The following is a 25,870-nucleotide window of genomic DNA, read 5'->3' as shown; positions in this document are numbered from 1 at the left end:
TGGCTGTCCTGGACTCACTTTGTAGGCCAGGCTGGCCTCAAACTCATAGCAATCCACCTGTCTCTGCCTCCTGAGTGCTGGGATTAAAGGCATGAACCACCATGCCCAGCAACAGGTAATTTTTAAAAGTTCTGCCAGTGTGGTGGTAGAAGGCATGTAGATCTAGCCTGATGTATATAGCTAGTTCTAGGGCTATTTTGAGAATCTGTCTCAAAAAAATGCAAAGTCAGGCTCACAACCGTCTATAATGAGATCTGGTGCCCTCTTCTGGCCTGCAGGGGTACATGCAGGCAAAACACTGTATACATAAATCTTAAAAAAAAAAAAAAAAAAAAAAATATATATATATATATATATATACACATATATATACATATAAAATAAAATGTCTACCATGTTCAGGGCATGTCTACCAGGGACAAGTAATTTACAACTGAACTGTATTTTTAGCTCCTCAAAGCAACTGAATCAGCTACACATATGGTTGTTACCAAACTTGCGTTTTGTATATTACAAGAATTAAAACAGCAGCCCATTACTATGTCCAGTTGATGATAACCAACGAGTACTATTTTTTTTATGTATAAAAATATTAAAGGACTATTAAATCTATTTAGAGAAGAAATAGGCAATTAGTTCTCTTCTTTCTCTTTCTAAGAATTACTTTTCTTTTTCTTTCTTTTTTTTTTGAGACACAGTCTCTTTGTGTAGCCTTGGCTGTTCTGGTCTCGATTTGTAGACCAGGCTGGCCTTGAACTCACATTGATCTGCCCGCCTCTGCCTCCTGAGTGCTGGGATTAAAGGTGTGCCCCACCACACCCAGCTAGAATTACTTTTCCACACCCAGCTAGAATTACTTTTCTTTGACCTACACAGTAGCCACCGCCTCCCTTTTTTTGAGAAGGGGTTTTCTCTGTGTAGCCCTGGTTGTCTTGGACTCACTTTGTAGACAGGCTAGCCTCAAACTCAGAGATCAGCCTGCCTCTTCCTCCCAGGTGCTGGGATTAAAGGCATACATACCATACCCAATAGTAGAAACCCATTTAATACCAGCGCTCATGAGGCAGAGACAGGAGAATCTCTGAGTTTGAGGCCAGCCTAGTCTACATAGTGAGTTCCAGAGAGCCAGGGGTACAGAGACCTTGGGAAGAAAAAAAAAAAAAAAAAAGGAAGAAAGGAAGGAAAGAAAGAAGGGAGGGAGGGAGGAAGAAACAAACCACCACCAACAACCAAAAATATCACAACAACAAAAAAACCAAGATTTCTCTGTATAGCCCTGGCTATCCTAGATTCACTTTATAGACCAGGCTGGCCTCAAACTCACAGAGATCCACCTGCCTCTGCTGGGATTACAGGTGTGCAACCACCACGTCTAGCCCAAAAAGGATTTTTTGTTGTTGTTTTTTGAGACACAATTTCTGTTTTATCTCTGGCTGTCCTAGAACTCACTCTGTAGACCAGGCTGGCCTTGAACTCAGAGATCCACCTGCCTCTGCCTTCCAAGTGCTGGGATTAAAGGTGTGCACCACCACCTAGCTGAATTATTTTTCTTTTAAAGCAGTCTTAGAGAAAGAATAAGATAATTTATAAGAAAAAGATTCAATTAATTATTAGTACAACTTGATCTTAAACTTAGAATTTTGTGCCGGTCGTGGTGGTGCACGCCTTTAATCCCAGCACTCGGGAGGCAGAGGCAGGCAGATCACTGTGAGTTCGAGGCCAGCCTGGTGTACAAAGCAAGTCAAGGACAGCCAAGGTTACACAGAGAAACCCTATCTCAAAAAACCAAAAACCAAACCAAAACAAAACAAAAAACAAAAAAACAAAAAAACTTAGAATTTTGTTACTTCAGAGTCTTCAGTGTTAGGATTATAGGCATGTGCTACCAAGTGCCTATGGAAAAAAAAAGACTACCTTATTTTTTTTTTCTTTTTCAAGACAGCATCTCAGTATACATTGTTGCAGGATATTTAATCCCACTGTGAGCCCAAGATTGTGAACTGTAAAAACCTGTTTTGTAGTTGTGGAGGGGCTCAGCCCTAGTACACAACTTTTATCTAAGAGCTTCCTGTTAATTATAAACAGGTGGTTATGGCGTGGCTCAGCCCTAGTACATACCTTTAATCCAAGAGCTTTCTGTACACAGGATTAAATAAAGTTAACCCTAGCTAAGGAGATAAATCAAGAAACCAGCTGAAGGGATTAAATAGAAAAGAAGGACATGGAGAGAAGGTTATTTAAGACAGTGCAGAAGAAAGAGCTAGGAAGACCAGCTAGATGCTTTCTCTGCCTCTCTGAGCTAGTAGGTTTTCACTCTGATATCTGACCAGAGTCTTTACTGGTAAAATTGAACTGATTTGGATTTTTTTTTCTCCTCTGAGACAGAGTTTCTCTGTATAGCCTTGGCTGTCCTGCACTCACTTTGTAGACCAGGCTAGCTTCAAACTCACACCAAGTTGCCTGCCTCTGCCTCCTGAGCGCTGGGATTAAAGGCGTGCACCACCATGCCTGGCTACGATTGGGATTTTTATTCTTTAAAACAACAATATATCCCTAGCTGGCCTCAAACTCAGAGGCCTGCATTCAGATTCAGAGATCTGCCTGCCTCTGTAGAGATTAAAGGTGTATGCCACCCTCCCAGCCTAAAAAACTTTTGTGATTAACAAAATAAAAATAAACAGGCAAAAACTCCCAAAGATTCTTATCGCTTCCTTACCTTTAGTCCTTTCTCATCTTTCATCCTTTGCTCCTTTCCATTTGGAACAAGAATAAAAATAGGCCCAGATTTGTCATCATCTTCCTTTAAGGCAGTTTTGATTGGCATTTTCTTCCCTTGTGCACTCTACAATCAGAGTTAAGAGAATTTGATTAGGTGGGGCACTTTCCCCCCCCCCCCCGCCCCCGAGACAGGGTCTCTCTGTGTAGCCTTGGCTGTCCTGGACTCGCTTTGTAACCAGGCTGGCCTCAAACTCAGTGATCCACCTGCCTCTGCCTCCCAAATGCTCGAATTAAAGGCGTGCACCACCATGCCCAGCCCTGGTAGGGCATTTCTGATGACTATGTGCTGCTGCCTAGCGAAAGAGGATTAATCAGAGAAATCATTGTACATTATATCCAATATAAAAGAAAATGATGAGTACAGAATCTTACATGTAATGTTTTTGAAGGAGACAAAGTCCTGCTATGTAGACCAGATTCAACTTGCAATTCTCCTGCCTCAGCCTGTTTAGACCTTGATTACCTATGTGTACTATAAATTATTTAAATTATATTATGTGACTCTCCATTAGTTATTGAGCGAGAAAGGTATATATGTTTAGAAAAATTGCTATTAACTTCAATTAGTCTAGGTCACATACAGTTTTTACTGGGTAGTTTTCTTCCTTGAGATTTTCAAGGAAGCAGTGGCACCTCAAAAAACCCAAAAATAAATAAATGACTAAATATTTTTATCAGATGAAAATAAGATTAATAGTACATATGCTTAAGGTAAACTTTGAATTTTATTATTGAAATAATTATAATTGTAGCAAAAGTTAATTTTTCTAGTTGCCCAGAATTTCTTTCTAAATACTGACATCATTTAGTCAAAATAAATAAATATGAGATTATTTATGTAAAAGTGTTTTGAAAGCTTTAGAGAACAACTATGGAATTAATAATAAAATAAAAAAAAATACTTCAAAGCACTTTAAAAAAAATAATTTATTTAATTTTATGTGCATTGGTGTGAGAGTGTCAGATTACCTGGAACAGGAGTTACAGACAGTTGTGAGTAGCCATGTGGGTGCTGGGAATTGAACCTGGGTCCTTTGGAAGAGTAGCCACTGCTCTTAACCCCTGAGCCATTTCTCCAGCCCCTTCAAAGCACTTTTAATCAAAATACTAAAGCAAACATTTGCTCAATTTGGGATCAGGACAAAAATTGGATAAGGAAAAAAAACACCTCACTAGATAGTTTAGAAGATAATTACCCCATTAAGTAACTCATAGACTTAAAGGACCTACCATAAGGAAGAAAAGTGGGTAATTACAATTTCCTTCATTTTTTCCCTTCATACACAGATCACACACACATACACACACACACAATCTCATTCTCTAAATTCTATAGCTCAAGTTGGCTGGAAACTCACTGGGTAGCACAAAAGGGCTTTGAACAACTGACAGACCTCAAGATAAACAAGACTGCTTGTTTATTGTTAGATTTATCACAGTTCTTTAATTTTCCCTTTACAAGTACTAAACAATAAGCAGTCTAAATACAGAGACCAGCTCTGTGCATTGATACAGAAATGCATGATATTTTTGCTTTGATTCCAACACAATTAAATTAAACCATTGCCCAGGGAGTATTAAAATGGGACGTGTGAATGTACTTCTTTAGTCATGCAACTCCACATGGATGAAATGGTTGGTGGTTCAAGCCCCATTAATGTGGGGACAAAAAGATATTGCTGTATAGATTAATCAGAGTGGGGCTGGAGAATGGCTCAGCAGTTAAGAGCACTGACTTGACCTTCCAGAGGATACTGGTTGGGTTCCCACCACTCACATGGTGGCTCATAGCCATCTGTGGTTCCGGTTTCACAGGGACATTGACTTCTTGCCTCCACCAGCATTGCATGAATGTGGTGCACAGTCATACATGGAACCCCCATATACATAAAATAAAAATAAATCAATTTAAAAAATAATTTTATTATTTTTAACTTTTAAAAGATTTATATTATCTGTATCAGTGTTTTACTTGTATGTATTTATGTATATGTAAACCATGTGCATCTGCTGCCAGTGAAGGTCAGTAGAGGGCACTAGATCCCCTGGGAAGGGTTGTGACCCAACTTGTGAGTGCTAGGAACTGAAGTCAGGTCCACTATAAGAGCAACCAGTGTTGTTAACTGCTGACCCAATTCTCTAGCCCCCAATAAATGTTAAAAAAAAAAAAAAAGTATTACTTGGAGTACCTTTAAGTTTGATGAACTAATTGAGCTACATGAAAAAAGGTGATTATCTTCAAATACAGACCATCCAAAAGTTGATTTTCCCAGAGCTGACAGAGCATATGCTTTCTTTCCTTTATTTTGAAACAGGATCTCACCATGTAGACCAGTCTAGCCTCAAACTTACAGAGATCTGTTTACCTCTGCCTCCCTAGTGCTAGGATTAAATGGGTATGCCACCATGTCAGACTCCTTTTCATTTATTCCAATATTCAGACAGCATCTTATGGAAACAAAATGACTGTTTTAGGATTTGATTAATAACAGGCCATGGTCCAAGGACACAGAGCTCCTTTAGCACATGCAAGTCCTAAGTTTTATCTCAAGTGTAGCAAAAAATAAAGCCAATCAAACAATCAAAAGAAACTTCCATAAATACCTACTTTGACATTATCAAGAGCAGTGATATAGTTTATACATCTAACTGTGTACATCTAACTCAGTGTACAAAATTAAGACAAAAGAACTATGTAAGTACGCAGCGTTAACACACCTTTGCTTTGGAGGAAACTCCTGGAGCTTTAGCCTTTTTCAGATCAGGCTTAGCTTCTATGGTGCTGGAAACAGAATCTTCAACAGGTGCTTAGAAGGGGAAAAAGGCATATACTTTTGTTAAATTAATATAATTTATCCTAGATATATTAAACACATAATGATAATTTTATAAACTCTGTAGTCTTAGATGTATCAATATATAGGCACCTAAAGATTTCCAGTCCTAATTTCTCTTTAAAGGCTAGGTACAGTGGCATATAACTATTATTTTAGCACTTGAGAGACAGAGCCTGGGAGTTTGCTACAGTTTGAAGATATGATCTACATAGTGAGAGGAGAGTGTGAGGGGATCAAACGCAGGATATATGGGAAATACAAAGAAGCTTGCTACTTTGTAAGCTAATTATGAAATTAAAAACATAGTGAGACATCTTAAATAAAAAAACAAAACAAGGCCGGGTGTGGTGGCGCACGCCTTTAATCCCAGCACTCAGGAGGCAGAGGCAGGCAGATTGCTGTGAGTTTGAGGCCAGCCTGGTCTACAAAGGGAGTCCAGGACAGCCAAGGCTACACAGAGAAATCCTGTCTCAAAAAAACAAAAAAACAAAACAAAGTGGGCTGGAGAGATGGCTCAGTGGTTAAGAGCACTGCCTGCTTGTCCAGAGGTCCTGAGTTCAATTCCTAGCAAAGCAACTTACAAGCATCTATAATGGGATCTGATGCCCTCCCTTGGCATGCAGGCTCTATGTGCAGATAGAGTATATATAAAACAAAATAAAACAACAAAAAGACCCATCAACATTATATCATGGATGAGAAATGAGCTCATGAGGCCTCATTCCCCCAGTGAGGATTTATAGACAGTTAACAGTTGCTATTGGGAGAAAGGCTCAAAGGCCTTACCCTTTTATGAGGGTTCCTTAACAGTTAATGGTTGGTTGTGGAATAGGGGTTGATTGATTGAATGGCTATGGGTAAGCTATTCATGCTTCTGTATGCAACATTAATTAAACTCATTTGGCAAGGAAAAAAAAATCAAGAAAATGTGAAAGTAGGTGGAGGACTAGCTGAGAAGAGAGGATGATTATTGGGAAATGGAGGAAGACAAAAGAGAGCAATAAAGGATGGTGAAAATATAAGTCATATGCTAATTTAAAAAGACATCATATATTTAAAAGAGACCATGAGACGCCAGGCACAGCGATGCATGCCTATAACCTTCACACTCAGGGTGGCAGAGGCAGGCAGATCGCTGTGAGTTTAAGGCTACCTGGGTCTAGAAAGCCAGGACAGACAAAGCCATACAGAGAAATGTCTTGGGGGTGAGGGGACTGGGGTGGAGGTGAGCACAAACAGTGCTTTAAATGTGAAGTCAATAAGATACCAAATAAATATGTTGTATTGTGTATGTGTATCTTTTAAATGATTTCCTCGTTCTAGCAGTTTGTTCTGCACAATTCTAATGTGCACGTCATGGTTTCAATTTAGATTTCTTTTTTCATAAAATATTCCATGATTTGTCAGACTGGCACAAATAAAACACAGAATTATATAGTAGTGGCCATTTACTCTTCACATCAGTAAACTAACTTTTGTTGGATGTGGTAGCAAACTCCTTTAGTCCCAGCCTTGAGGAGGCAGAGGTAGGTAGTTCTCTGATATTAGGTCAGTTCAGAACAGTCAAGGGTTATATAGAGATCCTGTCACAAAAGACAAATTAAAAGCTGGGTGGTGAAAAGCTGAGTGTGGTGGTGCATGCCTTTAGTCCCAGCACTCGGGAAGTGGAAGCAGGTAGATCTCTGTGAGTTCGAAGCCACCCTGTCTCGGAGGTGGGGGTGGGGGTGGGGGTGGGGGATTGTGGTGTGGAAGCTGGGTGGTGGTGACACATGCCTTTAATCCCAGAATTCAGGAAGCAGAGGCAAGGGAGTCTCTGAAAAAAGTTAACAAAACAAAACAAAACAAACAAAAAAATACAAAAACAAAAAACAAAACAGAAATTTTCACATAATTTTTGGGAAAAAAATCTTTTAAAGAAAAATTTATTTATTATTTAGACAGTGCTCTGCCTGCATGTCAGAAGAGGACAATAGATCACATTACAGATGGTTGTGAGCCACCATGTAGTTGCTGGAAATTGAACTCAGGACCTCTGGAAGAGCAGTCAGTGCTCTTAACCTCTGAGCCATCTCTCCAGTCCTGGAAAAAAAAATTCCTTTAAAGCAATACGCTACAAAATTAGATCAAAGAGTCTGCATCTAGTGTAATGATATTTAAACTACAATTTTGAAATTATTTTCTAAATAACAAACAGTACTTTTTTGCCACATTAATATTTCTTTAAAGGTAGGGGCTGTCATCACTGAAATTATTGTCTAAACAATATTCCAGTATATATTAAACCTGAATATATACATGGGTAAAGTTTTGCATAACGTACGCTTTCTAGCTTAATAGTATCAACAAGTTCTATCCTACTAAGCAGAAAAAATGTTTTGCTTAAGCAATAAGTCTAGAAATCAAGTGGTCATATATTAACTTTTTTGCCTTTGAGATAGGGTCTGTGTATAGCCTTGGCTGTCCTGGAATTTACTTGGTAGACCAGGCTGGCCTCAAACTCACAGAGATCTCCCTGCCTCTAACTCCCAAGTGTTGAAACTAAAGGCAGGTGCCACCACCGCTCATCTGGAAGAATTCTTGAAAGCAGTATTTAAAACTACCCTGTTTCTGTTGTTGTTTTGAGACTGGGTTTCTCTTTAGTTCTGGCTGTCCTGAACTCATTTTGTAGACCAGGCTGTCCTCAAACTCAGAGATCTGCCTGCCTTTGCCTCCCGAGTGCTGGGATTAAAGGCATGCGCCACCATGCTGGGCTAAACTACTGTATCTTTATGGCATAGAAAACAAATAATATCACACCTTTAGTACAGATTCTGACATAAGCACTTGACAAATGTTTAGAGGAAGAGATGAGGAAATGAAATGAAAAGATTGTTGGGCTGGCTGAGTTTTGAGTTCTTTCAGGTCATTTTCAGAGTTATTACCTGGTGTAGGCTGGTATTTGGCGGGAGCTGACCCTCCCATTGGTTTGGACATGGCCTTGGCAGGTGCAGCAGGCTTGGATGGCATGTTAGCTTTGGCTTTTTCTAGCATGGCCAGTACTTGATCTTTAGAAGTTGGCTAGAAAGACAAAACAAATCAAAATTTACATAAACATTACATTCATAGTGAGATTATTAAGAAGTCTGCTACTAAATAAATGCTTGACCTCCTACTTTTGATTCACCAATAAAGTAAAGGAGGCAGCACAAAACACAAAAGAAGTGACATACATTATGAAGTCACATTCAAGTAACTACCATTCTAGAAGGTAATAATTTGCACTTCTATATGTCACTAGACTCTTCAAAGATCTACACTGCTAAAAATTAGAATTAGATCTACATTGCTCTCATTAGAATTTTAGATTGAGTTCCACTGTATGTGGTATTTTTTGTTTATATAAATTATTAATGTGTAGTATTTTCTTAATAGCTTTTAACACTGCTAGTCACAAGAACTAGTACCTTTAGTTTCCCAGTAGCCTTGGCCATTTTCTCATATCCTAAATGCATCATGAAGAATGGTAAAGCATCTTGGGCCTTCTTTCGTACATCTCCATTTCGATCTTCTAGGCAGGAATACAGATGAGGAACACAAAGGATAAGGTCTGTGGGAGTGGAACGAAGGGCAGGTAGTTTCTCTGCCAGCCAGCCCAGAAGCTGCCAATAGGAAAAAAGACTAGTCACACATTTTGAGCGAATAATTACTACTATTGATGTCAGGCTTGATGATTTTATTAGTCCCAGACATTAAAATTACTTTTTCTTTGGTATTAGGAATGAAATCCAGGGCTTGTGCATAGTATGCACACATTCTACCATTAAGCCATACTCTGACCCTTGAATTAGATTTTTTAAATTTGTTTATTGGAGGGGGGTGTACACCTATGTGGTTAGAAGATGACCTGTGGAGCCCCTTCTTTCCTTCAACATCATGGACACCATGTGTGTCCAGTTGTCAACTTTTGAGGGTAAGCATTTTTATTCACTGAGACAGAGCTTCTCTATGTATCCCTAGCTGTCCTGAAACTCACTCTGAAGGCTGACTAGGAACTCAGATCTTCTTCTGCCTCTCAAAGCTTGCAAATTAAAGGTGAGTGCCACTATAGCCACCTTAATTTTCATGAGTACTATATTTTAACAAATGAGTATTTAAAAACCAACTGATATGACCACATGAGCTTTCTTCTATATTCTGTTGGCATGATGGATTGCATTTTTGAACACTGCCCTCTTTTTTTTTTTTAGACAGGGTTTCTCTGTGTAACCTGAACTCATTTTGCAGACTAGGCTGGCCTCGAACTCACAGCCATCCACCTGCCTCTGGGATTAAAGGCATGCACCACCATGCCTAGCTCCTGACCTCTATTTTTATAGTCTGACTAAAATCTCATTTTTGCCATTCAAGACCTCAACAGAAAACTCTGTACTATACAAATACACAAAAAAGGAGTCCCCATGGTTTGTTTTAACCATGAATACATACATAGTTATTATGGAGGCCACCTAAGGAGGTAAAAGGTATTGAGTAAAATACATGATTTACTTATGGTACTAACCTCTTGCCTCAAGAAGGGATTTTCTTTTTTGAGTTCTTCAGAAAGATCTTCTCCCTCCAGCCATTCCTTCATGCCAGTCTGTTCTGCCCAAGCATTCACAGTTGCTAGGGCAGCAGCTCGAACATTGTTCTGAATGGAGAAGAGAGTTGGCAAAAATATCAAATGCTGTTTGGAGGGAGGGTGAGAGTGAACAATGGAGGCTTCATCCTTTAAGGTGCATACTTGAACCACCTTCTTTCACACAGATACTAGTGCTGTGGTTTTACTAAAGACTTCAAAAGAAGGTGAAAATAGAAAACACAAAATTGGAAGAAAAACCCTATACTCAATTAGGAAAACAATAATCTAGGTAAATATTGCAGCAGAATATAAAACAGATTTTGCAGCTAGGTGGGTGGCGCACGCCTTTAATCCCAGCACTCGGGAGGCAGAGGCAGGCAGATCACTGTGAGTTCAAGGCCAACCTGGTCTACAAAGTGAGTCCAGGACAGCCCAGGCTACATAGAGAATCCTTGTATCAAAAAACCAAACCCCACCCCCCCCCCCAAAAAAAAAAACCAAACCAAAAAAAAAAACCCAAAACCAAAACCAAAGTAAACAAACAAAAAACCCCCACAAACCCAAAAAACCGCAGATATTGCTTTCTGAATCTATGGGGAGCTTTTATTACCTTACCTGCTAAAGAATGGAATTCTATGTTAGAGACTCAAATTGCTAAGAGAAAAAGTAACAACTTGAATATGTTTTAATATTGACTTGCATTCACAGAAAATAAAGATTGAGAAATCTAATTTCTCAAATTAAGTGAATAACACAAAATTAAAGAGACATTATCAATGATACGTCAATGACTGTCAAATTATAACTACCTTACTGAAGTACTAGAAAAGCAGAGCTGTAGTAGTTCAGGGGTGGGAAGGATATAGAAAATCATTTCAAGATTTCAAATTGATACACTTGCTCATTATATCAAAACTTTCAGCCAGGTGTAGAGGTGCAGACCTCCACTCCTAGTACTTGGGAGGCAGAAGCAGGTTAATCTCTTAGTCTAAGGCCAGTCTGGTCTACACAGAGAGTTCTAGGATAGCCAGGGCTACATAAAGAGAACTTGTCTCAAAAAACAAAAACAAAAATAAAAAACCTTAATGATGTTATAATCATAAAAACCAATCATTTATTGAATGTATACTATATGAAATAGGCACATTAAAATATATCTTAATTTTAAAATGTTTGTTTTAAATTATTAATAAAATATCTCAATTATTAAAATGTATTCTAATTCTATTAGAAAGAAAGTTCATAAAGATTCTAAACCTGAAGTACATAACTATTTTAAAGATCACAAACCTAAATGATGATATATCTACTTGGACAGTAAGCATGTTAGCTATTTTTCTTCTAATATTATCATCCTTAAAATTTTTTTAAGCAATTACATATATCTACATAGAATTATCTGTAACCCAAGAATGTGGCTGGCTTATTATAGAATGGAACTATTCTGGAAAGAGACTTACCTTACTATCTCCAAGAACATTAATAATAGGGATGCCTAAGTTCTTCACATGTTGCTTGATGTTTGGACCCATGGCCACTGCCAGTTGTTGAAGGATATTCAGTGTTTGTTGCACCTGAGTAAAAAGATTCAACATAGGTTCAAACTGTAATCAAACTTGCTCAAAGGTTTACAATTGCTATTATTTGGTTAATGTAAGAAATTTCTAGATTACTTAAAAGACAGAAGTATTACAGTATTTTAACACAGGTCTAATTGGGCTATGAATAATTATTAGCCTCTCATTAAGCACTGCACTTGTGTGCACATACTCACACACAAAACACACATATACATATAAATAAAATTCTTCTTTTCTTTTTAGATAGGGTTCTACTATGTAACCCTGACTGGTCAGGATGGCCTGGAACTCACAGAGATCCACCTGCCTCTGCCTCTGTCTCCTGAGTACTGTGACTAAAGGGAATCTCTACTATGCATGGAAAAAAAAAAAAAAAAAAAAACCAAAGATTTTAGTACTAGAATTTTATTCTATAGTTTAAAAGATATTGACATAAAAATAAAAATTTAAATGTAGAAATTAGGGCCAGCAAGATGGCATGGTGGGTGAAGGGGACTGCCATCAAGATTGATAATCTGAGTTCAATCCTTGAACCTTGGTATGAGAGAAGGAGAACTGACACCTACAAGCTGTCCCCTGACCTCTATGTGCACCCTCTTCCTCTTAAATACACACAAATAAATAAACTTGTTTTTTTTTTTTTTTTTAAATTAAGAATTGAACAGATATGGTGATGCATGCCTAGAACCCCAGCACTGGGGAGGGCGACACAGAAGAATTGCTTGAAGTTTGAGTGTAGTTTGAATAATGAGTCCAAGGTCTGCCTGGACTACATAGTGGATCTCTAGCTTAAAATATAAAGCAAAATTGAAATTAGGCATATTTACACATGTTAAAATTAATATAGTTCTGCACAAAGATAGTATTAGTCTCCTATGAAAAATAAATTCTAATATTTAAGAGAATTTATTTACTAAATCTGTGTATCTTGAGACACATTTAAGAAATAGGGAATCTTTTTGTTGTCAAAGCAAATAACATGATCACTCATTTTTGCTAGTGAAAATGAACCCTCTATATAGTAGCAAGGGAAGGGAAGAAAGGCATATGGTCCACGTACCAAGATTTTATTTGAATCATTGAGTCGACCCTTCAAGGCAGTTGGAAGTTCACCTATATTTGGTTGGATAAATTTTGCTTCATTGATAATACCTGCCACTTCATCTAGGCCTTCTTTCCTGATCTTCCAATTCTTGTCACCAATCTTAGACACCAACTCTGAAGTAATTTTGTCACTGAAAAACAGAAGGCATAATTTTAATTCTATATTCCTAGAAGATAATGTCACCAAAATCCCCTTTTTAAAAAAAGGTTAAGATTTTAAGTATAATGATCTGGATATACTATGCACAATAACCTTGGCAACCGGGAAGCTGAAGCAGAAGGATAGTGGCTTCGAGGCCAGCCTACGTTAATAGTGAAATCCTGTATCAAAGACAAAAACCAAACAGATATGGGGCATGATAGCATATGACTTCAATATCAGCACTCGGGGAGCCAGAGGCAGCCTGTCTCAACAAACAAACAAGAAACAAACAGCCAAACACAAACATTATTTATTTATTTTAGGTTTTCGAGACAAGGTTTCTCTGTGTAATAGCTCTGGCTGTCCTCGAACTTACTCTGTAGACCAGGCTAGCCTCACAAGAGATCCACCTGCCTCTGCCTCCCAAGTGCTGGGATTAAAGGCATACACTACCACAATTGGCACACTCAAACATTATAAAGGATAAAATAAACAATTTCCTAGGGTAAAACCTACCTGATTTCAATCCTTGGCAAAAGGTCAACAACATCATTGCCCCCATCATCTGGCTCATCTCCATCTTCTCCTTCATCCGTACCACTTGTGCTGTGTTTAGAAACTCCTCTGGTGGGAGCGGGTGGGCTTTGTCCCTGCATCTACGTATTCATGAATGAAACTAATGAACTTAAGGAATGACAGCAAACAGACTAGAGAAGGTGCCAATGTAAAGTGTTCTCAATCTTCCCTAACACTTGTTGTGGGTATGGTGGGGATAGAACCCATGACCTTATGTATTCTACCAATTGTCCAACCATTGAACTTTATTTCTAACTCACAGAATATTTATACAATATTGTAATACGTACTTTAGTCATTAGCTAGATTCTAATTTTGAGATAAAATGGCAGGTTATTTTTATGGAAAACTACAACTTGACTTCTCAATCACTGTTATCTTTTTACTTACATCTCCAAGACAAAAAAAGTAAGCTGTGAACTCTTAGCATGTTCAGTCAGAAAGCTATTCAAGAAGACCTACATCTCTTACTTTTATTTATTTATTAAATATTTATTTATTTATTTATTTATTTTATGCAGATGAGTGCTCTATCTGCATATACACCTGCATGCACACCTGCATCAGAATCTAGTATTAATGGTTGTAAACCACCATGTGGTTGCTCGGAGTTGAACTCAGGACCTCTGGAAGAGCAGACAGTGCTCTTAACCACTGTGCCATCTCTCCAGCCCTTGTTTTATTTTTAATAATAATAATAATAATGATGATGATGATAATAATAAAACAGTAAAGTTACATTTCAGTCAAGTATGATAGTATATGCCTCTAATCCTAGCATTCAAAGAGGTACTGCAAATTTGAGGCCTGCCCTATTCTATATAGTAATTTCCAGACCAACTAGGACTGCCCTATTTTTTTTTTACATTTTTGTTTTGTTCTGTTTTTTCGAGACAGGGTTTCTCTGTGTAGCCTTGGCTGTCCTGGAGTCGCTTTGTAGACCAGGCTGGCCTTGAACTCACAGCGATCCCCCTGCCTCTGCCTCCTGAGTGCTGGGATTAAATTTTAGAACCTTTTACCTTTTCAAATTCTGCATCTATTTGAGATAGGAGAGCAGGCTTCTCATCTTCAAAGAACATTCTCAAAGAAGGACCAACATATAGATACATCCCACCAAGCAGGGTGATGGCAGAAGTCCTCACAGCCTGCCAGAGAAAACAGTAAGAACTTTCCAAACTAAAGCAAAGCACAAAAGTGGCAAAATGCTCCCATGTTTACTAGAGTGTACTCACTGGATTTGTTGCAGCAAGAGCAGTCTTCACATTGCTAATGAAAGCTTTGACATTCAACCTTGAAAACAACACAAAACTAAGCATTTGAATTCTTTGATAACAAATGAAATCTTCAAAACTTTCAAGAGCTTATAAAAGTTAGGCTTAAAACTGGTTGTGGTGGTGCACACCTGTAATCCCAGCACTCAGGAGGCAGAGGCAGGTGGATCGACGTGAGTTTGAAGCCAGCCTGGTCTACAAAGTGAGTCAAAGACAGCCAAGGCTACACAGAGAAATTCTGTCCCAGAAGAAAAAACAAACAAAAAAATAAATAAAATAAAATCAGGCTTCAGGATTGACTCTCATTGGAGAGGGCTCAAGTAAATTTAAAGTGAGCTTTAGATACTATCTGTACACTATTAATCCTAGTATGCTTAATTAAGACTCCAAAATCCACCCTTAAAACTTTAAGTGGGGCACAGAGTGCATGCCTATAATGGCAGCACTCTGGGAGGCAGGGGCAGGCAGAACTCTGAACTCTAGGGCAGCCTGGTCTATAGAGTGAGTCCAGGACAGCCAAGGCTACACAGAGAAACCTTGTCTCAACAGACAAACAATATTTTAAAAATTTATTATTAGTGTATGTGCATGTGTTGGTGACAAGGCCATTTGTAGAGGTCAGATGATAACTTTGTCATATCCCCTAGAACTAGAGTTACAGAAAGCCATCCAATATGGGTGCTAAGAACTAAATTCAACTGAAGTCCTCTGGAAAAACATTGAGTGTTCTTTAGCTGCTAAGTTGTCTCTCTAGGCCAGAGGACAGCTTTGCTGAGTTTTTCCTTACCTTTATGTCGGTCTGAAGGCTACCAGGTTTTCTCCTGCTAATGTATCTCATACTGGCACCATGTACAAATCTGCCTTCGTCACAATTCTATTTCTGTGTCTAGGAGACATACTACATACACACCAACTCCCAAACTTGTGCCTTCCAGTATTCTGTAATTCATTTTAGATCCACATTTATTCTCCCAGTTCTTCAGGCCATCCTTACTAAGTATATGCTAAGTATAGCACTTTCACATCTATAATTTTTGCACAGATAACTATTTATTTATTTTTTGTTTGTTTGTTTTTTTCAAAACAGGGTTCCTTTGTGTATCTTTCACGGTCCTGTACTTGATTTGTAGTAGACCAGGCTTTCCTAGAACTCAGAGATCACCTGCCCCTGACTCCTGAGTGCTGGAATTAAAGGTGTGTGCTACCGCTGCCCAGCTTGTGAACAGCTACTTCCGGACAGCATTATTTGAATAACATATTGTTCTTTGTTTTACTATCTGCCTTTTGATCTTACTGCTGTGCCAAAGGCTTCTACGTCCAAATTTTTGCAGAATGAACTCAGAACCTCAGACATACTAGTTAAGTGTTCTACCACAAGACTACCTTTCAGCTTCTATGTTTTCCCAATTTATTCAAAATGTTGAAGCCTTAGATGACTTGCTCTCATTCCTTCTCCATTCTTATTTCCTATTACTTTCATTTTAGCTATACTCTGAAAGCATACTAGTCACTACTTTTATTTACTTTTGAGATAAGGTCTCGCTATATAGCTCTGGTTGGCTTGAACTCAGTGACCAGCCTGCCTCTGCTTTTGTTTCTTGTGTTGCTGAAATTAAAGATGCCTGTCACTATCCCTGGCCCTTATCACAGAGCTTTGTAAGCTAGTAAGTGGTAGTTATATTAAAACCAGAATGCCTGAATTTAAGCCATGGCACTTTTCTAGAGTATCCCACCTCTAAAATATTACGAAATGGTACTTGATAACAGTTATCCAATAAACAAAGTGTTTTCCTTTTCTTTTTTCCAAGATATGGTTTCTCTGTGTAGCCTTGGCTGTTGTGGACTCGCTTATAAAATTAGCTTTTCTTTGAGAAAGCTATTAACAATCGAGGAAAAAATAAACAATTGAGAAAAAAAATAACTTAGAGCCCTGTCTTTGAGGGGGCTGGACATACGCCTCTGTGATAGAGCACTGGCCTAGCACATACAAACGCTTCGTGCAATACTTAGAACTTCTAGAAAAATAGGAGGGAGGGGAGAGGGGACAGGGGACAGCAAAATGGCATAGTAGGTATAGGCAAATGTCACACAAACCACTCACAAGACAGACAGACTGACACACATACCACACTAATTGAGTGTGTATGCATGTGTATATTGGGATGTTCGGGTAAATGGAGAGATAGCCGTGGGTGCTGACGTTAAATAATTTTTAAATGTTCGTGTGTATAAACAACAACAACCAACCCTTCTTTTGCTGGATATAAAAAGGCAGAATACAAGTCAATATAGACCTTGCAGAAGAAATATTTTTCTTTTACGTTAGTTAGACAACCCAAGCCCAGCTCTTCAGAAGCAAGCAGAGACAGTGAAAAGAAACACTAGAGAGTTGGCAAAATATGTCATTATATTCCAGGGTTGGTTTTTTTTGTTTTTAATGACTTACCCAGAAAAACCAAATTCTTTTATTGCATTTGATAGCCAATTTAGAGTTTCTGACTGATTCTTGGGATTCTTTTGGGAGAAGGCCATGGACATCACCTGAAACAACAGAAAATGTAGCACCAGATCTCCATTTTTTCCCTATTTCTTATAGGAATAAATTATAACTTTAAGGCATACATGTATTAAAAATAATTTTAAAGGTGTTAAGTATAAGAATCTATGAACAAAAGATTTAATTTACCCTAAAACAAAACAAAACAAAACTGAAGTGATAGCTTGAAATTTCTTATTTACTGATCATTTTGAATTTCACTGTCTTCCCTCCCCCCTGCCCCCAAGACATGGTGTTACACAGAGCCCTGGATGTCCTGATCTCTTTGTAGACCAGACTGGCCTCGAACTCACAGAAATCTGCCTGCCTCTGCCTCCCGAGTGCTAAAATTAAAGGTGTGCCCTACCATGCCTGGCCAAATTACAGTGTCTGAAGAGAAAATTAACGTCATCTTCTATATTAAATTGCAGGCCAGCCAGTGTCAATGAGACCTGTCTCAAAGACAACACAAAAAAAACTCCACAGCATAAAAAACTTTACACAAGAATTAACTGTAATTGGTAGGCTTAAGTTAAAATTTGGGGGAAAACTGGGACAACATAGAAAAAGAGAGTTCTGTGGAACGAACCTGTTCGGCTGTCCACGGCAACATACATGCTTCAGCTATTGCTGTCATAGCTTCTTTTGCATTGTTTCCACATTTCACATCTCCGATCTTGTCTACAAGGCCATCCAATACAATCTGGGCAGAAGTTTTAGAAAAATTTCCCTTCTGGGCAATCAAAGCAACTATGTGAAGCTTCATCTGCATTACCTGAGCAAGGATAAATAGCAAAACATTATATGAGGAGCCAATGACAGTTACTTACACAGAACCTGAAGAGATAATATCTGTAAGGATAACCAGATGAAAATAAAAAATTTAAACAACTAAAATAATTGTTATCCTTTTAGCTATTAAAATAGTTAACTGACAATGAATACATGCCACTAAATGTTTCAAAATAAGAAAATGTATAAGCTAAAAAATTTTAAAACATTTTTCATTTTGTATATATGTGGGCACTCATAAAACAGGGCGAGTGTGGAGGTCAGATGATAATGTGAGGGAGCTAGCTCTTTCCTACCATGTAGTTCCAAAGAACAAACTTAACAGATGTCAGACTTGGTCATAAGTATCTTTACCTGCTGAGCCATCAAGTTTGCATGCAAAACTTTGATTTTTATGGTATTTTGTTTTTCTTTGTTTGTTTTTAGAGACAGGGTTTATCTGCATAGCCTTAGTTTGCATTGTAGACCAGGCTGGCTTTGAACACATAGAGATTCACCTGCCTTTGCCTCCCAAGTGCTGGGATTATAGGTGTGTGCTACCATGCCTGGCTCTGATTTTTATGTTTTCATGTTTATGATTTTTTGGCATTGATCTCCATTCACATAATCCTTAATACATACAATTAGAGCATACTGACTGCAAAGGTCAGCATTACTATTATATTACAGCTGCCTACATAAAGCCTACAACATCTACAGACTTAAGTAAAAAAGAATCTGCAAGGATAATTAATATTTTAAGACAAAATCTCATCCTATAAATCTGTCTGACCTCTAGAGTTCATGGTATGACCTCCATAGACTCATGTTTTTGAATGCTTGGCCATAGGCGGTGGCACTATTAGGAGGTATGGCCTTGTTGGAGGAGTGTGTCACTGTGGAGGTGGGAGTTGAGGTCACATATGCTCAAGCTATGCCTAGTATGGCACACAGTCTACTTCTGCAGCCTGCCGGTCATAATGCAGAACTCTCTTCCAGCACCATGTCTGCCTGTATGCCATAACGCTTCCTACCATGATGACAGTAACTAAACCACTCAAACTATAAGCCAGCCCCAAGCAAATGTTTTCCTTTTTAAGAATTGCTTTGGTCATGGTGTCTTCTCACAGAAATACAACTCTAACTAAGGCACATGGTAATCTTCCTGTCTCAGCTTCTTGAGTATTAAGACCTACAAGTATAAACCACAATAGCTAGTACTCTGGAACTTTAAAAACCTAACTAAATGCTAGGCTGGTAGTGCATGCCTTTAATTCCAGCACTCAGGAGGCAGAGGCAGGAGGATCTCTGTGAGTTCAAGACCAGCCTGTTCTATAAAGGGAGTTCCAGGACAACCAGAGCTACACAGAGAAACCCTGTCTCAAAAAACAAAAACAACAAAACCAAAACACACACACAGTCACAGACACAGACACACACAGACACAGACACAGACACACACACACACGTTATAGGCATTTAAGGAAATCTGTGTAGTCTTAGCTGACCACTAAGTTAACTGAACAGATGCTTTTACAGGCTGGAAATAAAAATGACAATAAAACTATCCTTCATACTCCTTGGGATAATTACAATAAGAAAACGAAACAATTATTGGCAAGGGGCTAAGGATGGAGCTCAGTTGATAGAGTGCTTGGTTAGCATGTATAAAAGCCATGGGCTTTCTAAGCATGTAAAGAACTGAGTGTGGTGATTTACTGCCTATAATTCCAGCCCTTGAGAGGTAGAGAGGACATCCTTGAGCACATTCCAAGTATGATGTCAGCCTGGGACACAGGAGATTCATCCTTTAAAAAACAAACAAGAAATGAACAAAGGAGGGGCTAGAGAGATGGCTCAGAGGTTAAGAGCACTGTCTGCTCTTCCAGAGGTCTTAAGTTCAAATCCCAGCAACCACATGGTGGCTCATAACCATCTGTAATATGATCTGACGCCCTCTTCTGGCCTGCAGGTGTACATGCAGGCAGAACATTGTATATATAATAAAGAAATATTTTTTAAAAATGAACAAAAGAAAGCCCCCATTGAGCCAAAACAAAAAATTTAAATATTGGAAAGGATATAGAGAAATTGGAATTACTATATATTGTAAATATAAAGTGTTATAGTCACTTCGGAAACAGCTTGTGAATTCCCAAAAAGTTAAACAGAAAAGTATTTTATAACCCCAGCTAATTTATTGCTATGCACATATCAACCAAATTTAAAAATATGTGTTGGAGCCAGGCTGGGAGGCGCAAGCTTATAATCCCAGCACACAGGCAGAGGCAGGCAGATTGATGTGAGTTTGAGGCTAGCCTGGTCTACAAGGCAAGTCCAAGACAGCCAGGGATATGCAGAGAAACTCTTGTCTCAAAAAAAACCAAAAAAAAACCAAAAAAAAAAAAAAAAAAAAAAAATAATAATAATAATAATAATAATAATAATTAAAATAAAAAATAAAAAAGGTGTTGGTATCCTTATTCTTCCACTGAAGTCATGCCTGGTTACAGGCTCCATATTCCCCTCTGCTATGAGTGCTACAGTGACCCCATACACTTCCTAAAGCCTCCCCTAATCCAGGTCTCTGGCAAGTCTCAGAAATGTCCCTCATCTCTCACCCTCATCTCCATAATCCTAATCCCCATGCCTCTTCTCCTTCCCATCCCCTCTCCTACCCAGTTCCCTCCCTCTAACCATCTCCAATGCCTATTTTATTTTCCCTTCTGATTAAGGGATAAGGATACCAACCCATCCACAAAAATTTGTCCTGCCTACAAGATGTCCAAGGACTAGGCTAGGTGTGGTGGTGCATACCTTTAATCCCAGCACTTGGGAGGCAGAGGCAGGAGGATCTCTGAGTTTGAGGCCAGCCTGGTCTACAGAATATGTTTCCAGACAGCCAGGGCTACAGAGAAACCCTATCTCACAGAGACTGAGCTACCAACTGAAGAGCATGCATATGGACTGGTCCTAGGCCCCTTGCACTTATGTTGCAGCTAGGGATATTCATGTGGATCCCCCAACAACTGGAGCGAGGCACTCTCTGACTCTGATGCCTCCTTTTGGATCCAGTTCCCCTAACTGGGCTGCTTTGTCTGGTCTCAGTAGGAGAGGATGCACCTAGTCCTGCACTGACTTAATGTGCCAGGGCAGGCTGGTACCCATGGGAGACTTTCACCTTCTCTGAGGTGCCCCAATGGGGAGAGGTGTATGTGTGTGTGTGGGAGGAGAAGACTGGGAGGACAGGAGGCTACAATCAGGATGTAAAGCAAATAAATAAATAAATAAATAAATAAATAAATAAGGAGAAATTGTATTGACAGCTAGGCAGTGGTGGCTCATGTCTTTAATCCTAGCACTTGGGAGTCAGAGGCAGGCAGATCTTTGAGTCTGAGGCCAGCTTGGTCTACAGAGTGAGTTTTAGGCCACAAAGAGAAACCTTGTCTTGAAGGGAAGGATGTAGACATAAATATTTGTACATGAATGTTCACAACAGCCACACTCACCAAAGTTCAAATAACCTAAATGTCTACTAATGAGCAGGAAAATAAAATATAGTTTACTTATACAATAAAATGTTATATAGCAATAATATGCATAGGTGAACCTCAAAAACTCATATAAAGTTAAATTCAACACAAAAGGAATAATTCCACTGATATGAAGTACCCAGAAGAGATGACTCCATGGAGACAGAAAATATAATAATATACAACAGAGAATTGAACTGGATTGAGAGTGCTTAAAGAATAAATTCTCGGCTGGAGAGATGGCTCAGCGGTTAAAAGCACTGCCTGCTATTCCAGAGTTTAATTCCCAGCAACCACATGGTGGCTCACAACCATCATCTACACTGGGATCTGATGTTCTCTTCTTGCACGCAGGTGTACATGCAGATAAAGCACACGTAGACATAAAATATTAAAAAAAGAAAAAAAAAAAAAAAAAGAATAGAATTCTCTTCAGAATGATGAAACACTATAAATCAGTGGTTTCAACTTTCCTAATGCTATGATCCTTAATACAGTTCTTCACATTGTGGTGATCCCCAACCATAACATTATTTTGTTGCTACTTCATAACTGTAATTTTGCTACTGTTATGAATCCTAATGTAAATGTCTGATATGCAGGATATCTTATGTGTAACCCTGTGAAAGGATCATTTTTACTCCTGCAAAGGGGTCTTGACCCAGAGGTTGCAAAGTACTGCTCTAAAAATCTAGTATTGTAGAACTATAGTAATTGTTTAATTTAAAACTGAATTTTATAGTCTCAAGTTGTTATTTTCAAAGCCAGCCTGAGTCACAGAATAAGAGCCTATCTCAAAAAATAAATAGGGGTTGGAGAAATGTCTTAGTGGTAAAGTGCTAACTCACAAGATAAGAACCTGAGTTCAATTCCTAGTATCCGGGTAAATAGCCATAGTAGTGAATGCTTATGATGTCAGTAATGGGGAGGCAAAGGCATGGGATGGCTGGGGTTTGCTGGCTAGATAGCCTAGCCTATGCAGTGAGCCCTAGGTCTCAAGGTAAGACTCGATCTTAAAAAACGAAGTGTAGCTCCTAAGAAATGACACCTAAGATTGGGCTCTAACCTCCATATGTATGTGAACATACATGAATGTACACACATGCGCACAATAGGTAAAAATTCGTTGCTATGGATCTAACATCGAAGAATAATGGTTAAAATCGGGTGTTCTTTTACCTATCAAGAGGCTGTATGAAAAGATGTTTTAAAAGTGATAGGCAACAAAAGTAGTAGGAGCTGAGGAATGAAGCACCAAAATCTTTCAGAATATTCAGCTTCTGTACAGCTTTACTAAGGTGATAAAAGAAAGGGAGGGAACTATGGGATATAGAAAGAAAGGAGGGAGTAGAGTAGCAAAAACAGAACATTTGCCAAAAATAAAACAAATACATTCTAAGATGATTTAGCACAAGGTTTATTTTATGTACACCGAGTGATAAATTCTGCATAACTTAAAACTTTTATTATTATTGCTGTTTATGTATGATATATGTAAGTGCAGGTGTATGCATGTCATAGTGCATGTGTGGAGCTTGGAAGACAAACTTTTGAAAATCAGTTCTCTTTTTCTATTGTAGGTTCCAAGAACCAAATTCAGGCTTGCAACACAAGTTCTTTTACCCACTGAACCATAGCACTAGTCCCTGTATCATTTTCCTTTTTCTTTCTTTCTTTTTTTTTTTTTTTAAAAGACAGGTTATCACTATGTATCTCTGACTGTCCTGGAACTCACTATGTAGATCAGGCTTCAACTCACAGAGATCCGCCAGCCTCTACCTCCAAGTGCTAGGATTAAGGGGTGCACCACAATGCCTAGCTTGTATTATTTTCCTTTTTTTTTTTTTTTTTTTTTTAAAGATTTATTATTTATACAATATTCTGCCTGCATGCCAGAAGAGGACACTCGATCTCGTTATAGATGGTTTTGAGGCACCATGTGGTTGCTGGGAACTGAACTCAGGACCTTTGGAAGAACAACAGTGCTCTTAACCTCTGATCCATCTCTCCAGCCCTATTTCATTTTTCTAAGCATCTCTCTACACTTATTTTTTAGAGTAATAATAGTATTAAACTTCTAATTATGTATGTTGCCTCACAGATTGCTATCATAAAAATTATTTAAATAAAAAACATTATATTTACAACTTAAAAATACCTGAAAATTAGTTTCTTTCCATCCAGGCTTTTTGGCTAGCATCCTCACTAATGCCTGGCATGGCATTTCGGTTCGCTCCATTAGTTCAACAGCCTATAAATAAAATAAGACAAGAAAGTTAAAGGGTAGATCCTAAGGTAAAGTCTGTAGTTATTTTTCAAGATGGAAGGGAACTAGAGCTGGGAAGGTTACAGCAAGAGCTTAGCCTCCATTGTGATTCAGTTCTTAAGTCGAGCACTTGGAATATGGCTACTATATTACCATTAATTTTTTTTTTAATTCACCTTTTATGAGTTCACAACTTTTTCCCATTTGCCCAGTGTGTGCTATTAACTCCTTATTCAAGGACTTCCTCAAGACCCAGCTATCCCACTCCTTGGAATATACCCAGAAGATGCTCCAGCATATAACAAGAAAATTTGCTCAACCATGTTCATAGCAGCTTTATTCATAATAGCCAGAACATGGAAACAGCCTAAGTGTCCCTCAGTACAAGAATGGATAAAGAAACTGTGGTACATTTATACTATGGAATACTACTCAGCTATTAAAAACAAGGAATTTCCAAAATTTGTGGACAAATGGATTGAACTAGAAATGATCATAATGAGTGAGCTAACCCAGAAGCAGAGAGACTCAAATGGTATATACTCACTTATATCTGGACACTAGCCCAAGGGGCAGGTCCCATGAAAGTCTTCACCTACCAGGAAAGTGGGATAGAAGTGAGGACATCCTATTGAGACTCTAGGTGAGAAAAATACAGGGGATAGGGAAGTAGGTGGATCCAGAGGGTCCTAGAAACCTACAAGAGGAACATTATGATGGGTGGATCTGAGCCCAGGGGTTCTGATTGATCGAAGGCACCAACCAAGGACAAAACGTGCAGTCATCATCAAACCCCTACCCAGATATAGCCAAAGGACAGAACACAGTTAAGTGGAGACTGGGGACTGACGTTCGCACGATCTCTGGTGCCCCATATTTGGCCATGTCCCCTTGATGGGGAGGCCCAATGGCACTTGGAGGAAGGATAGCGGACTACCAAGAAGAGACTTGATACCCTAGCACCATATTCAGGGGGAGGAGGTCCCCCTCAGTCACAGTCATAGGGAAGGGGGACTGGGGTGAAAGTGGGAAGGAGGAAGGGAGGAATGGGAGGATGCATGGGATGGGATAGAAAATGAGATATAATATGAATTGTTTTATTTTTCAATAAAAATGTGTTAAAAACTCCTTATTCATACTTTGTCTTATTTGATTTTTATAAAAATAGCATTTTTATAAAAATGGTAGAGTAAGACAGACATCTAATATTAATATTCAAGGATGCACGAATTCAGGTTTGGAAGTTCTACAGGAGTCGAAGAGCTACAGGAGTGGAAGCTGAAGGGCTAAAAGGTTGCTGTCTCAAATTTCACATCTCCTTTTCTGCATCTCTCTCATAGAATCATAATCACAGTATATGCTAAAATGAGCTATAATGCATTATTCCTGCGATGGCTTTTCTTTACTGCCAACATCTGGAATTAACTAAAACCCAATTGACCATGTACATCTGTGAAGATGTCTTTTCTCTTTTCTTTCTTTTTTTCTTTTTCAGTTTATTTGAGACAGGGTTTCTCTGTATAGTCTTGGCTGTCCTGGAACAGACTGGCCTGCCTCTGCCTCCCTGAATGCTGAAATTTCACTTTCTTCTTCTTCCTTTTTTTTGGGGGGGGATATAGAGTTTCTCTACATGCCCCTGGTTGTCCTTGAACATACAATGTAGACCAGGCTGGACTCAAGTTCCATCTCCGCTCCCGACCTCCGACAGCAGTGCAAGAATTGGTGTTGCACACTGTTAATCATAGCACTAGGGAGACCGAGGGAGGTAGATCTTGCAGAGTTCCAGGCCAGCCTGGTCTACAAAGTGAGTCCAGGACAGCCAATCCTACACAGAAAAACCCTGTCTCAAAAAACAAAGCAAAACAAAAATCCAACACCA

At 38.7% G+C, this 25,870-nt stretch overlaps 1 protein-coding gene across 3 annotated transcripts in view; it reads right to left on the bottom strand.

The window, feature by feature from the left end:
- Positions 1 to 25,870, bottom strand: part of Ckap5 (cytoskeleton associated protein 5) — a 106,847-nt gene that overhangs the window by 21,532 nt on the left and 59,445 nt on the right. For all 3 annotated transcript variants that reach the window (XM_051144112.1, XM_051144114.1, XM_051144113.1), the window contains exons 16-28: positions 23,884 to 23,976; positions 18,011 to 18,196; positions 17,332 to 17,426; positions 14,847 to 14,904; positions 14,634 to 14,759; positions 13,555 to 13,694; positions 12,853 to 13,027; positions 11,673 to 11,786; positions 10,153 to 10,281; positions 9,059 to 9,253; positions 8,537 to 8,672; positions 5,497 to 5,585; positions 2,717 to 2,842 (exon numbers count right to left, since the gene is read on the bottom strand). In XM_051144112.1, the coding sequence (XP_051000069.1) occupies positions 2,717 to 2,842; positions 5,497 to 5,585; positions 8,537 to 8,672; positions 9,059 to 9,253; positions 10,153 to 10,281; positions 11,673 to 11,786; positions 12,853 to 13,027; positions 13,555 to 13,694; positions 14,634 to 14,759; positions 14,847 to 14,904; positions 17,332 to 17,426; positions 18,011 to 18,196; positions 23,884 to 23,976 (1,662 nt within the window). The remainder of the gene's footprint in view (positions 1 to 2,716; positions 2,843 to 5,496; positions 5,586 to 8,536; positions 8,673 to 9,058; positions 9,254 to 10,152; positions 10,282 to 11,672; positions 11,787 to 12,852; positions 13,028 to 13,554; positions 13,695 to 14,633; positions 14,760 to 14,846; positions 14,905 to 17,331; positions 17,427 to 18,010; positions 18,197 to 23,883; positions 23,977 to 25,870) is intronic.

This window comes from Acomys russatus, chromosome 4, assembly GCF_903995435.1.
Source record: "Acomys russatus chromosome 4, mAcoRus1.1, whole genome shotgun sequence".
NCBI lineage: Eukaryota > Metazoa > Chordata > Mammalia > Rodentia > Muridae > Acomys > Acomys russatus.
This window is presented reverse-complemented; position numbering and strand designations above follow the sequence as displayed.